Source organism: Colletotrichum aenigma (genome assembly GCF_013390185.1).
Source record: "Colletotrichum aenigma strain Cg56 chromosome Unknown KSG_Cg56_contig04, whole genome shotgun sequence".
NCBI classification, from domain to species: domain Eukaryota; kingdom Fungi; phylum Ascomycota; class Sordariomycetes; order Glomerellales; family Glomerellaceae; genus Colletotrichum; species Colletotrichum aenigma.
In genome coordinates this window covers 114374-127479 of record NW_023500910.1, presented here as the reverse complement: position 1 = coordinate 127479, position 13106 = coordinate 114374, and the positions used below count along the sequence as shown (strand labels likewise).

The 13106-nt window shown below is 54.7% G+C and overlaps 2 protein-coding genes across 2 annotated transcripts; one reads left to right on the top strand and one right to left on the bottom strand.

The window, feature by feature from the left end:
• Positions 1 to 3208: 3208 nt before the first annotated feature.
• Positions 3209 to 5162, top strand: prlG-1 (MFS transporter prlG; the record flags this gene model as incomplete). Its single annotated transcript, XM_037321141.1, has 5 exons — positions 3209 to 3639; positions 3697 to 3822; positions 3886 to 4216; positions 4287 to 4532; positions 4584 to 5162. 5 exons carry the CDS (start codon positions 3209 to 3211, stop codon positions 5160 to 5162), a joined length of 1713 nt encoding a protein of 570 aa, XP_037180357.1.
• Positions 5163 to 8490: 3328 nt separating this feature from the next.
• CGCA056_v005889 (uncharacterized protein) lies at positions 8491 to 9161 on the bottom strand (the record flags this gene model as incomplete). The annotated part of the gene is made up of 2 exons (XM_037321140.1): positions 8491 to 8874; positions 8964 to 9161. The coding sequence occupies 2 exons, from the start codon at positions 9159 to 9161 to the stop codon at positions 8491 to 8493; spliced, it is 582 nt and encodes a 193-aa protein (XP_037179445.1).
• Between the last annotated feature and the right edge of the window lie 3945 nt (positions 9162 to 13106).

Sequence of the window (13106 nt, the reverse complement as noted above, 5' to 3'; positions counted from 1 at the left end):
ATGACCGACCTGCACGACGCCCAGATTCAGGCCATGAACGACCGCCTTGACGCCGGGGACCGGTCGACAACGAGGGACCAGACGGCTACGAGGACATTGCCAAGCGCAACGCCATGAAAGACAATTGCGAGGACGACAAGGAGAATACTGGCAAGGAGTCAGAGTTTGCTGTCCCGCTTCCGCCTATGCCCAAGCAGACCTCCAGCCACAATGTCTCGGCAGCTATGCCCGCTTCCAGTCAGATTGTGCCGGAGACCGTTGCCAACTCCCAAGTCTCTGACAACAACAACAACAACAACAACATGGGCCGGTCGCAATCTACTGCACCGACCGAAGTCGACCTCGACCATGACATTGGATTCGTTTCCTCCGAGGGCTCGGAACACTAAGTTGCTGCGGCTTGTGGGGGGGCTTTTTTGAGCGTTTCGAGGACAGACAATAGAGATGCCAAATCCGCAGATGTTCTAGAAAGGAAATCAGGACCATGGCATTGCTTATTGCACACATGTACATCACCAGCATTAGATACTGCGTCGTAGATTAGACTTAGTAGCTGGAGCTGAATTAGATGGTACCACATTGTGCCAGTCATGTTCAACACAAAGGTGGTTGGAAAGTGTCTTGGGATAGAACGTAGGAATGTCATGATAGAGTTATAACTGTGGTACATCCACGCAAGAGTTTTCTCTGTGAGCCATCCTGGCCCTCGAATAGTTCCCCGTGAGAGTCATACGGCAGTCAACAAGTTGCGCCTCCAGGCGGCAAACTGCGAAGAAGAAAACTTAGAAGGGAAGAAAGAAGGAATGCCGAAGAGAAAAGAGTTGCAAAAGAAGCAAAGTGAACGAGTATTAGAAGCAGAGTAGAGCCTGTCAGGAAAAGGCTGGGGTGTTAGACTTCTTCCTCTCGGCAGCATCCTTAGCCACGATGTGTTGCGCGAAAGCCGTTAGACCTTAGTGGCTTCTTTGCCAAACGCGTCGCGAAGCAGCTTCAGCATCCACATGTTGCGGACTCAAGCGCGAAGCCTGGGCGGAACTGTGTCCAGTATGCGCACGTATTCGGCCATGATCCGACCCTACTCCTCTTCGGTGAATCGTCGCACTCCGATGAGGTTTGCTGGCATGGCTGAGGCCGCTTCCCACATCTGCGACGAGGTGATGCCTTTGCCAGTAACTTCGTCGTCGTCGTCTCCCTCCTCCTGCCTCGTTTTCTCGGTTGGGTTAACTATGCGTGTTATGTTGGCCCCATCATTCGTCTGCTGGAAGGCATACCGGGAAAACTCAGCGACAACGAAGGTGCGTTTCCCGCATTTGGTTTTTAGGATTCTTTCGAATTGCTTAATTGAGTCTTGAGCTTCTTGTTGGCTTTGGCAGCAGCGGGGGGTTTGGCAAGACGAGGCTTCTTGCCTTTGTTAGGCTTGACATCGTCGGCAACACGGCTGCCTGCGTTTCCTATGGCAGCGATGCTGTTGCTAAAAACTCGGCTGGGATCTTGTCTCTGGTCAGCTGATGTTTCTTTTTTTTCCCTTTTTTTTTTTTTTTTTGGAAGTCCGTTTTTGTTCTTACCTGCTTTGTGTATCGCTAGACTAACAGGAAGATCGGCTTCGCGATCTCGGTAAGACGGCTCTGTCTGGTGAAATGTTTTGGATAGGCTGCTCAGTTGCGACGTCCACGTTTTATCTAGAAAGAAAGATTGCGAGAGGTCGAGGAAGAAGAGGAGGCTTTTTATAGTCGATATGAGTGAGGTGAAATCCAGAACGTGGGGATCGCCTCGACGCGCGCGGCAGGTGCGCACCACAATTACTTGGAAAGGCAGGATCTCCAAACCATTCTGAAGAAGAAGTAGCACCCTTTGGCAGGTGCCGGTTATCTCAAATCGTTGTTCAGCTCTTCTCCTCAGTCCCTTCTTTAATCTAGGACATCAAGGCTTTGGGTGTTTTGGATGGAAGCCGTGAACCTCAGCCTCCTCAATGATCCTTTCCTTCATTTCTCATTAGTTACTTGTTAGAAGCGAATGTAGAATGATTACTGCAAACCGGAAGAGATGATAGCATTTTTTTTAGTTATTGACATGCATTGCGGCTCCCTACCAGACTTGTATAACGTAGGTCAAGACTGTGGGCACTCACAACAAGCCCACGCCTGGCGTTTGGAGAATTATTTGACGAGAAGTGCAATCCATCAGACAAGACCATTCAAACTCACCCACCTTGAACGGTCTGTTGCATGTGACTGGATCTGGAAGTGAAGTCGCACTGTCAACGCTCCATATGCACACTTAATTCACCAAGGGCCAGATGCGTTTGCCAAAGTCAATGCTTCAAAGCCAACTTCAACGTCGGAAGCCATAGCATAAGATTTTCTTATGCTTATAATCGGTATGAGTTTTCTTTTCACATTGGATGGCATCATGGCGCACTTCCATTCTCCGAGCTGCCATGCCACCAATGATGCGATCTGCATCTCAGGGTGAACGATTTTGGAGACCGAGACTTATGTGGTCTTTTATGATCGGAGTTGAGAGAAGGGACCCTGGCTCTGTCTTGGCAGTGACAGCTGACGTTGAAGTTTCCATGCTATTGGTAAGGCCATGTGCGATTCAGTCTCGGACAACTTGAAACAGGGGCCTGAAGTTTACTACCGCGCCAACAGCGGCCAGAACCTCATGTCACGCTGGCTTCCCGTTTCCCAACCTGTCAGACTCGGTTTAAACGGCATTGTCGTAAGGGAGTTTGGGCCACTCAGTGTCACCAACCGCGACTGCCTGCTGGTCGTTAATACAGCTGTCTAAGCCAGTTTCGTTCATGCCCGTACGGATTGCATTCGATGACTACAGATAGCTATGCCGACTTCAGCCACAGAGGCTGTCATCGAATCTATTTGGAACAGATGAATGTGCCTCATATAGTGGGGGCCGCGTCACTTACAACACCATAGTGCTCTCAGGAATAGCAACCGTCTGCCTTACACTGATTAAAAGACCGTATGGCTGCGGCAAGTGGGCTAGTATTGAAACGCAAGGGCGGTTATGCCCGAAAAACAAAGACTGTAATCTTGCTGTGCTGCAGAGATTTGCAAGTTCCACGCCATTTGCACACGATGCACTCGACACTTGCTCCTCTAACGCCACCATTGATTCTCTCGTGGGAACTTGTCCAACTTGCTGTGTGATGTTCTCGTGACACACAGCCCTGAGGCGATAGCAGCGACAAATGGCTGTTGAAGAGGATCACGGTTCGATCATATCAGCCGAGGGTCAGCCTCAATACCCGCCTCCGGTGTCCGTGGAGAAACGAAAATCAGACCCCTCTTGGGACGATGTACCACAGACCGCAAGAACCTCGGGGTTCTCGTGGTTCAGACTAAGTGCAAATGGGCCTCCAGGGCCCGTCGACGAGCTGAGCCTTTACATGGGCGCTGCATTCAGCAGCATACCCGACGATGACGAATCACAACGATCGCCGTATTTTTCGACATGGGCGAGCGATGCCTCTAGCGTGACGGGGGGAGAGAAGAGAAACTCGGCGTCACAAAAGTTCGTAGTGGACTGGAACAAGCCGTACGATCCGGAGAATCCGATGAACTGGGCTATGGCGTCAAGGTGGATTCAGATTGTGCTTGTGAGTATCTTGACGCTACAAGCGTGAGTATTGCAACCGACTATCTTCTTTGGAAATATCTTATCCTGATCACATCCCAGAGCGATCGCGTCGTCGATGCCCGCCCCTGCCGTCCGAGAGATTTTGAAGGACTTCAATGCGCCTGACGGTGTGCTATCCTCACTCGTTGTATCAATCTTCAATCTGGGCTTCGTGTTCGGTCCCGTGTAAGTGTATTCCACAAGTGCACGAACTGTCCCGGTCTCGCGGCATCTGCTAAAGACGCATAGACTAGCTGCGCCCATGTCGGAGCTCTACGGACGATATCCAGCGTACAGCATCTCGAACGTGCTCTTTCTCGCCTGCAATGCCGCTTGTGCCGTCTCGCCAAATCTCGGGGTTCTGCTGGTATTCCGCTTCTTGAGCGGATGCGCCGGTGCAGCCCCACTGTCCATCGGGGGTGGCACGATCGCGGACGTCGCACCTCCAGCGCTGAGGGGTAGAGCGGTGTCGGTATACTCTCTCGCGCCGCTCCTCGGACCAGTCCTGGGGCCTGCGGCGGGCGGCTTCTTGGCGGAGTATGCTGGCTGGAGATGGATATTTTGGGCGATGTGCATCATGGTAGGTTTGGCACGAGCTGTCTGTACAACAGGCAAAAGACAACGTCACTGACAAAGGCTTCGTGTCACAGGCGGGTGCTCTTGGACTCGCAATGCTCCTGATTCTGAGGGAAACCTCTGCAAAAGCTCTGCTCGAGAAACGAGCGCAAAAGACGAGAAAGCGTACGGGAAATCCCAGATACACTTCGGTTCTAGACGACGGCGTCTCGCCCCAAGAGGCCTTCTCTCGGGCCATCAAACGACCGCTGAGGCTCTTGATACTTCATCCCATTGTGTTTACTTTATCTGCATACTTTGCAGTCATCTACGGATATTTGGTACGGCAGCCGCTTTACTCGTGTCGAATTTAGCTGACAATCCTTTGCAAGTACCTATTTTTCACGACGGTAGCAATGGTCTTCACTGAGAAGTACGGCTTCTCCGCAGGCTCTTCCGGCCTTACCTTCATAGGTGTCGGTATCGGTACAGTGACCGGCACCCTTATTGTCTCTTTCTGGGGAGATAAAGTAGCTACATCACTATCTCAGAAGCATGGCGCCCGGAGACCGGAGTTTCGCCTTCCTTTGATGGCGTATTCTGTGCCGGTGATACCAGGAGGGCTTCTAATGTACGGTTGGACGGCAGAAAAGGGGGTGTTTTGGCTGGTGCCGATGATTGGAACTTTCATTGTTGGGGTCGGGATCTTGTTTGTGTTTGGCCCGCTGGCCTCGTATCTTGTCGATGCATTCACTATGCACGCTGCGTCAGCTCTCGCCGCTTCGACAATTTTTAGGAGTATTTTTGGGGCATTCCTTCCTCTCGCAGGACCTCCGTTATACGACGCTTTGGGTTTGGGGTGGGGGAATACGATTCTTGCTGCCTTTGCTTTGCTTATGGCGCCGATACCCTGGGTGATTATGAAAAAGGGGGAGCTCATCAGGGGCAAATATGCCCACCGTGTTTACTAGACCATGTTTGCTCAGCGTTTTCGATTGTGCGTCATAGAAAAACCATAGATTCCATCATGAAGAGCGGGATTCAAAGGAAATGGCGTGATTGTCGCAGCTGGATCGACAGATCCTCTTTCCCATCTGAATGGAAGTGTCTGCCATGCAGTAGACAGGGCGCCAGATACTGTAGAACATCTTTGGCGACACGGGCAAACACCTGGTCACGAAAGCCAGGATCTTGTATCTACCTTGGACGACCGTAGATTTGAGTAGCTCATAATTCCTCTCCAGCTGTGATGTTCAGTAGAGAGTCTGTTTATATAGAAGTCCTAGCTCCTTGGCTGTCTTGTCAAGATTCACGAGGTGCTACGCACTGCGTGAAAATGAATACATGAGCTCTTTGTACAACTGCAAGTGTAAATAAGATGTTGCTGAGTCTAATATCCCTCTAACTTCAACATCGACTTCAAATTGCGGGGATTACGGTCGGAACAACAGAACCAGCGTCTCCAGAGATCACAAAGCCCATCGGCGTTGCCTCCACCCACTGCCCCCTCCTTAACATTGGATTTTGTCATTTCCTAATCGACAGGTCATCTTTGGACACATTTGTCCTCGCCAGCCTTCACCAGTTGACAAGACCTGCCAACGACCAGGGGCTTCTCGTCTCATGAGCGAAGCACAACAACACCAACACGAAGAAGACGAGGAGATCGTAGAGGATCCGGCTGCCTCCCCATCAAGCCCTTGGAGCAGCTGCCGAGCACATTCTCATCCTACCCCTCAAAGTTTTGTTGAGAATCTGTCGCAGACCAATAAGTTCTTCCTCCAGTAGCGCTGCTCTACAGGATTCATCCGCATCCTCTCGTCATGCTGGTTGCCGTCGTGGGAAACCATCGCGAGTCGCACCCCTCGAAAACACAACCTCGCCAGCCTCTTTTTCTCGCACCCGAGGAGACGCATATCGTAAAACAAGTCCTCAGGGGGTGGGCAAGTCCACATCGAACGACACCTAGCTGAAACTGTGCGACCTCCCCGAGAATATTCAAGTCCAGCTGATCAAAACACAAACAAGCGTCGTGACAAATCAGAGAGCTGCATCTCGACAGTGCCGGTGTAATGCCCAGTCCCAACTGGACCTTCATGGCATATTTGTACTTACGGGCTAGCTCTCTCGATAGACTAGCGGGCCACACTGGATTATATCGGGAATAGTCGCCCCGGCAGTTCCCTTGGCCTCGCCTGCAAGCTGTTAGAAAACCAAGGTTGAGGATAGTCCGGCATACTCGAGATAGCAGCAGGCGGCAGGCAGGCAAAGCAAAAAGGCATACAGGCTTATCTGCGATAATACGAAGCGGCAGCGGCTCCCCAGCCCCGAGCAGACGCAGACGCGTCTCCGCACACCGTACGTAGGAAAGCACATAGCTTCTGAGACATCCATCCACACCGCTTGGCCGCAGGTCTGAGTCACATGGCAAGTCACAACCCCCCTCCCTCCCTCCTCCCCCTCGAGCTTGCTACGCAGACGGGCGTACCGTCCGTGACCGCCTAGCCGCTGCCAAGAGGAAGTTCCGTCTGGATCCCAGGGCTTTGGATTGTGGCTTGATCTGGGTATTGGGCAGCTAGCGCCGTGATTGGGCGACGTCGAACGATTTCTTGCATGAAACAAAAAAACAGGCTTTACAAAGGAGACAACCCTCACGACGACGACCTTCGGGACCGAGTGGCTGATGAGCGCCACATCCCGTGCCCGACTCCCATCGTCAGCCACGAATGGATACCAGCATGTCAATATATCGGTTCGATATGAGGTCAAGATGACGGGAACAAATGCTCCTAGAGTTGGGAGCGTGACCGGGCCTTGCCTCAGCATGGCATGGCCTCGAGTGGTGCCGGAGGCTCGCGCCGTGCGGTGGTCAAGAGTTCCTCCGTCCTTCATCAGCAGACCAGATAGGCCCCATCAGGGCTGGCAAAAAAAGGGCCCAGTCACCCTTGACTTCAAGGTTCGTCAAAGGGACTTCCCCGGTTCCCTAGGCTGGCGCAGCCGTGCGGGAATGTCACCGTTCCGCTACAACCAGAGTGGAGATGTGTCTGAAGGTTTTGGGACGGACAGCTTTCGTATCACCACGGGAAGCAGCCACGCGGGCGACGACGCGTCGCGAGGGCAAGATCCGAGACTACCGGCGTGCTTCCAAGAGGAGAGAGAACACATCGTGGTATACCAGCCAGGCCACAAGAGGGCGGAGTGGGACGCGCCGGCAAGGATGGGTGGGTGGGGATCATGGGGTTCGAGGGTGATGCGCTCTCTCGATATCTAGAGCAAGACGATCTCGCAGAAGAGGGTGGGGGAGATGGAGCTTGCCAATAGAGATGGTGTTGCGACTAGCAGCTGGTTCCCTGTTTGGAGGACACCCTGTCGACGGCAGCCCACGGCAGGGTCAGTGCCACCGCAGAGACTTGGCTGGACGTCGGTTCGGGATTTCTGTTAAGCATAAGACAACAGCAGGGTGTCTCTATTCGCTCAGAGCGAGGGAGTCGGAAGTCGGAATGGCAGTTGTGGATGACAAGGGGCCCCCCCCCAGGTGATCAAATGCGGAGAATTACAGCAAACGCAGAGGAGCAGAAGTGCGAGACCTCCAGATGGACAAGAAGAAATACAGCCAGTAGTATCCATGCCATGTGTGAGCTGGCTTGGTGTTCGACTCGACCCAGAGATGAACCGACCGATCAGGTCTGACATGGCGCCGTCGTAGGGCTACGCTTCAAACTAGGCCGGTGGCTGGACGTGGCTTGTGCCGTCAGCATGGCAAGAATATGGGGTACGGGCGCGAAGAGCAGCCCGGGATCTTCGCGAGCAGACTTGTGGCGAGGCCTCGAGCTTAGCTAAGGGGCAAGTCATGCGGCAGTGATTGGTGGAGGGACAAGGGGAAGGAGGACAATACGAGAAGCGTTGGTTGTGATATCCTGTTTGGATGAGAGAAGATCGAGAGTGTGGGGTGCTGGGAGAGGACGAAGAGCGTGATGGTGTGGAGGATCGGGAAGGGTGAGCGGAGGCTAGTCGTGATTTGTCTGACGTGTTCCCCATGCGGCCGCTCTGGTGACCGCCATTCAATACCGAATAGTCAAAGATCGAGAATGCAGGCGCCGTGAATCCGAGAAAGTGTATCGTCAACTTCAGACCTGGGCCTCAGGTTCCCGCTGGGGAGGAATCGAATCACATCCGAGAGCCAAAAGACGGACGAAAGAATAGAAGACATGTCGTGCTTGTGGCATCGGGATGTACCATCGGGAGGGCGGGCTGCGAACTGCTGCGAGTGACACCGGCCGCATACATAGCCGTCCGTCCTTATACATGAGATATGGGCGGCCGACCACTAGGAGACGGGACGACCTCGAAGTCGTCGAGCGCACGGAGCCACTTGACGCGACGCCACACAAGCTTAGGCAGGGCAACGACGACGACGACGACGACGACGACGACCGTTTGCTGTGGTCGAGGGTGGACGCCGAGGGCTGGTAGACCCAAACGGGCGTGGCCCATCTCCAAGATGGAGGGGACGGAGACGACGGAAGACTGGAGAGGAGCGTCCTCGTTTGCTAAAGGAGGGGTCGTCTTGGAGGGTGGGGGTGGGCCGTGGATGAGTCCTGGGAGGATATTATTGAAAGCAAACGGCGGGGAGGCTGAGGGAGGATCGGCGTAGGGAATGGGAACCCTTGCACCCTTGCTGCGCTGAGCGAGCGTGAGTCTTGCGTCTCGAGTGCATGGCGAGGTCTGGAGGCGGCGTGGACTAGGGCGAAAGGGGACCTGCTGGTCCAGACCAGGACGAGGGTGGCTTGATCGGGGAATGTCGATGCAGAGCAGGCGGCTTTGCTGGTGGTGTCGAGCGAGAACTTGGCGTGGTTGAAAATGGACGACACGGAGCGCAGAGCGGTGAGCATGGCAAATGATGGGCTGGATGGAGGAGGGGACGGCGCGTGGTTGTAGGTGCCTCTGTGGGCGTGTTGTTGGTGATCCATGATTCAGGATGCAGAATATTGCGACTGATTTGGAATCCAGGCGTGGATGGTGTTGCGAGGAACTGGAAGACTGTCCGTCAGGCTGGGGATGTCATGTCGAGTCGAGAGCGTCTGGAAGCTTGGTCTGAACACAGACAAGGTAGGAAGACAGACAGACAGATGTGAGGTGAGCCAAGCTGTCAGTCGGTTTGAACAGATGGAACATGAATTTCTGGCGCAGACGCGAGATGCGCCTCTGCGGTTGTCAGTCGACGGGCCGCCCCACAAGTCAGTCTCCAAACGGTATGTCATGGTTCAGATGAGTTTCCATCGGAAGAAGAGGGCGTCGACGTTTTGCCCAGGATGTTTCACTCGGGGGCGTCAAGCCGCACGGGGAGGGGGGGGGGGGGGGGGGGGGGGGAGGGGTGGGCATGGGCATAGGCATGCCGCTGCGCAGCAGTTGGGGTCAAGATGGGAAAAAGACAAGCAGATGGGGTTTTGTTGCAGGGATCAGCACGTAACGTAATCAATCAAGCAATCAGTGATGCGATGCGGGCCGCGCGCAGGTGGAAGCGGACGTGACTGTATGTGTGTATGTATGTATCGTGGTTTAATGGCGACAACGACGGCGACGAGGAGGAAGAGGAGGATTTGCTTTGAACGACGTTGGCGCAACAGCCTCCTGCAGTATCGGACCTTTCCCGGGCATCCCATCTCTGTGCGATGTGACGGCGCACCCGCGACCCACGGGGGAAGTTTGTGCGAGAGCACACGGAGCACGACAGGTACGATTTCGTCTTGGCCGGCAGCCATGCAGCGGATGTGTGCCTGTGACTGCTGTGGTCACCGGCTGGCTGGCTGGCTGGCTGGCTAGCCTACTGACTGAATGATTGATTGCCTTACCGGAGGCATCCGGGACCCCAGGGAGAGGGGCAGAGCGGAAGAGACCAGTCGCTGCTCACCGAGAAGAGGCAGCTGTCGTCGGGTAGCCACCTGGGGTTGACCGCGTTCCGAAAAGAGTTGGTGAGACGGGTGGCTGCTGGCCGAGGCTGCAACGCCGTCTCAAAGAAGAGCATGATGCAGGTTTGACCACAGCATGGGAGGGGGAGAAGCAAAGAGACAGACAGAAAGAGATAGAGAGAGAAGCGGACCACAAGGAGGGTCGGGATGAGCAGACCTGCAGAGTGCAGCAGCCTGGCGGACGAGATGGAGCAAGATCAGAGAGTGGGAGGAGGCACTGCCAGCCGGGGCTGTGATGACGACAGCCCCTGTTGAAGGAGTTGCTGAATGTTGTCTACGGATACCTAGCTGTTTGTCTGGCTATCTCAACTTGCTCGACTCAGCCGGATACATGTCTGTGCATACGAATGATCGCACATGATGGACAGGGAAGCGGTCCGAAGAATAGACAAATATTGCAGCCAACAGGCAATAGAAATGAAAACATTGATGACAAAAGTGCTCTCAGCCCGGTTGGTTGGATGGTTGGCTGGATGGTTAATTGATTGATCGATAAAATGAACGATCGTCCAACGGGAGAATTGCTCGAGACATGCGCCGGGTGCTGGAGACGCCATCGGCCGAGAATCGGGCTGGGCAATCCCACCCGAGGACCTCCAGGCTCCAGGCCCAGGGCTGGCGAGGCGCCTGTTGGCTGGATGCACCATGTTGTTGAAGACGAGCCCCGGTGCGTGGGGATCTCGACAGACGTCAAAAAGGCAAAGATCAAGCAACTGACAGGACGTTATCCGTCCAAGAAGTCAGAGAAGTCGAGACATGCATCCCGCCAGCGCGCCGGTCTCGCAGGGGCAGGGCAGGGCAGGGCAGGGCATCGTCCGTTTGCGAGCGAGCATTCTTGCTTTGCAGCTGAGGCTGCCGCGGCGAGCGTTAACTCTATCTTGCCGTCTTGTCTCTCTTCTGTCCCGTCCTTGTCTGTACGTATGTATTATGTATGTATGCATGTCTCTGGGGAGGCGCCTACTGACGTTGTCGGGCACTTTCAGGCTGCTGGAGCTGCAATCAGTGGCAGTGACATACAGTGACATACCTCTCTCTCAGTGGGTAGGTAGGTACGTAGAGTCAGTCCCCCATGTGCGCGTGTGTATGCTAAGGTAGGCCAATCTGTGTACGAGTGAGTGCAAGCTGCGGGTGTGTCTCCGTGGGGGAGGGGAGGATGGTGGATGATGGGTGGGAGCATCGCGTCGCGTTGCGTTTGACGTCGCACAGCTGCAACGCTGGAGCGGCGGCGACGACTGCTGCGTACTCGCGCGGTCTGCGCCTTGCCCGAGATGGCAGGTTAGGCAAGTCAGAGTTGAGATCACTGCGGGTGCTTTGTGCGCATGGTCGTCCCCCGTTTTGACCTGACATCGCGGGCGTACTGGCGACTGGCGATCGACGAGTGACGGTCTCGATGCGACTTTCGATGTGAGGTTGTTTAGTGTTGATGTCTGTCGATGGGGCCCTGGGCTGGGGTTGTACCTACGCGCAGCATGCAGGTATGTATTAGCCTTGGGATACGAACCCGTGACGCTGGACGGGCAGAGACGGGCGAGACACCGGGACGGATCTGCCATTTGCGATGGGCATAGGCAGGTAGGCAGGTAGGGTATGTCGACGCGGCGGCGGATGCGAGATCAGAGATGCGAAAAAGCAAGCGGACGAGATAGAGACCTGCAGTTCCAAGATGGCCGGTAGGCGCCTTGATTGGCGATGTCGCTGACGATGGCTTGCGCATTAGGCCCGGATATTTCCACCAGCCAGACGCCCAAGGTGAACCCAGATCTGAGTCTGTCTTGGTCTCTTCTGGAACGGGGTATTTGAGATTGCTTTACATAGAGTCGTGTGTCTTGGTCCGTAAACGCACATCATCATCGTACGAAAGTCGACATTAGGCCTACATGCGCACGCAGCACGGCGAGCCGTGAAGAGGCGGGGACAGAGCGTGTTGGTTCACGAAGTAGAGACAGAAGAAAAAGAAAGACACGAAATGACCGGTGTCGTACAGGAGCAGAGGTTTGAGACGCCCGGAGAGTTCCCAAAATACTGGGCGCCAATTCATCGTGTCACAGAGTTTACTCGACCTTGGTGGACCGTCTCACAGACAGCCAAACGGCGTCAACCCCATCCAGGCCGCATTTGCGTGGGGTCTTTGCTATGTGTATGTAGGTTGGATGCCGTCGCAGTATGCAGTCAAGGTCATTTGGAATGGGAATTGAGAATGACATGCGGTGGAAGGCGGTGGTTGGCCTCAAATGTCTGGCAGAGGGAACCTCGGTCAAGGGTCCTTCCCGGATGGGACAAGATGTTCGCCAGAATCATCCAAGCCAAGTCCGATAGATGGTCCGGAATCATCAACTCTGATGGTCAATCACCACGGCTCTTTTGAACCCCAGCGTGGTGATGGTGTGAATGCCCGGGAGTTGAAGGACGATCCAACCGCTCACCCCAGTTCGTCCATCTCACGCCCTCTCTCTCTCTCTCTCTCTCTTTCTCTCTCTCATCCACCCCTTGTCGACGACACCTCTATTTGGCTCGTCTCTTCCCGAACTCCGGCAGTGACGGAGGGTGCGGGATAGGTCGAGGATCGCGACCGCATTCCAACCACACTCCAACAGCGCGGCTGACCGTTTTTTATTATTATTCTCCCTTGACCGTTTCCCCCCAATGGCGATGGCCTTGATTTCCACCCAGTCCGCTACAACATTGGTGGCGTCCTCCATCACAACCAAGCCCCCATCACCCTCCCCGGGAACTCACAGATCGGGCTTTGGATGCTGGAGGGCGCTGCTGTGCCAGTACTGCAGGACGGGATTCGATGGTTGAGGGGGGCCAGAGAAAGGGAGAGAGAGGGCGAGGGCATGGAGCAACTTTGGGGCGCCGGGGCATCATGGGGCCGCCGCGTGATGGAGGCACGCCACCTTGGGTCTCTTGGTCTGGAGGATGGTGGTAATGGTGGTGGTGGTGGTG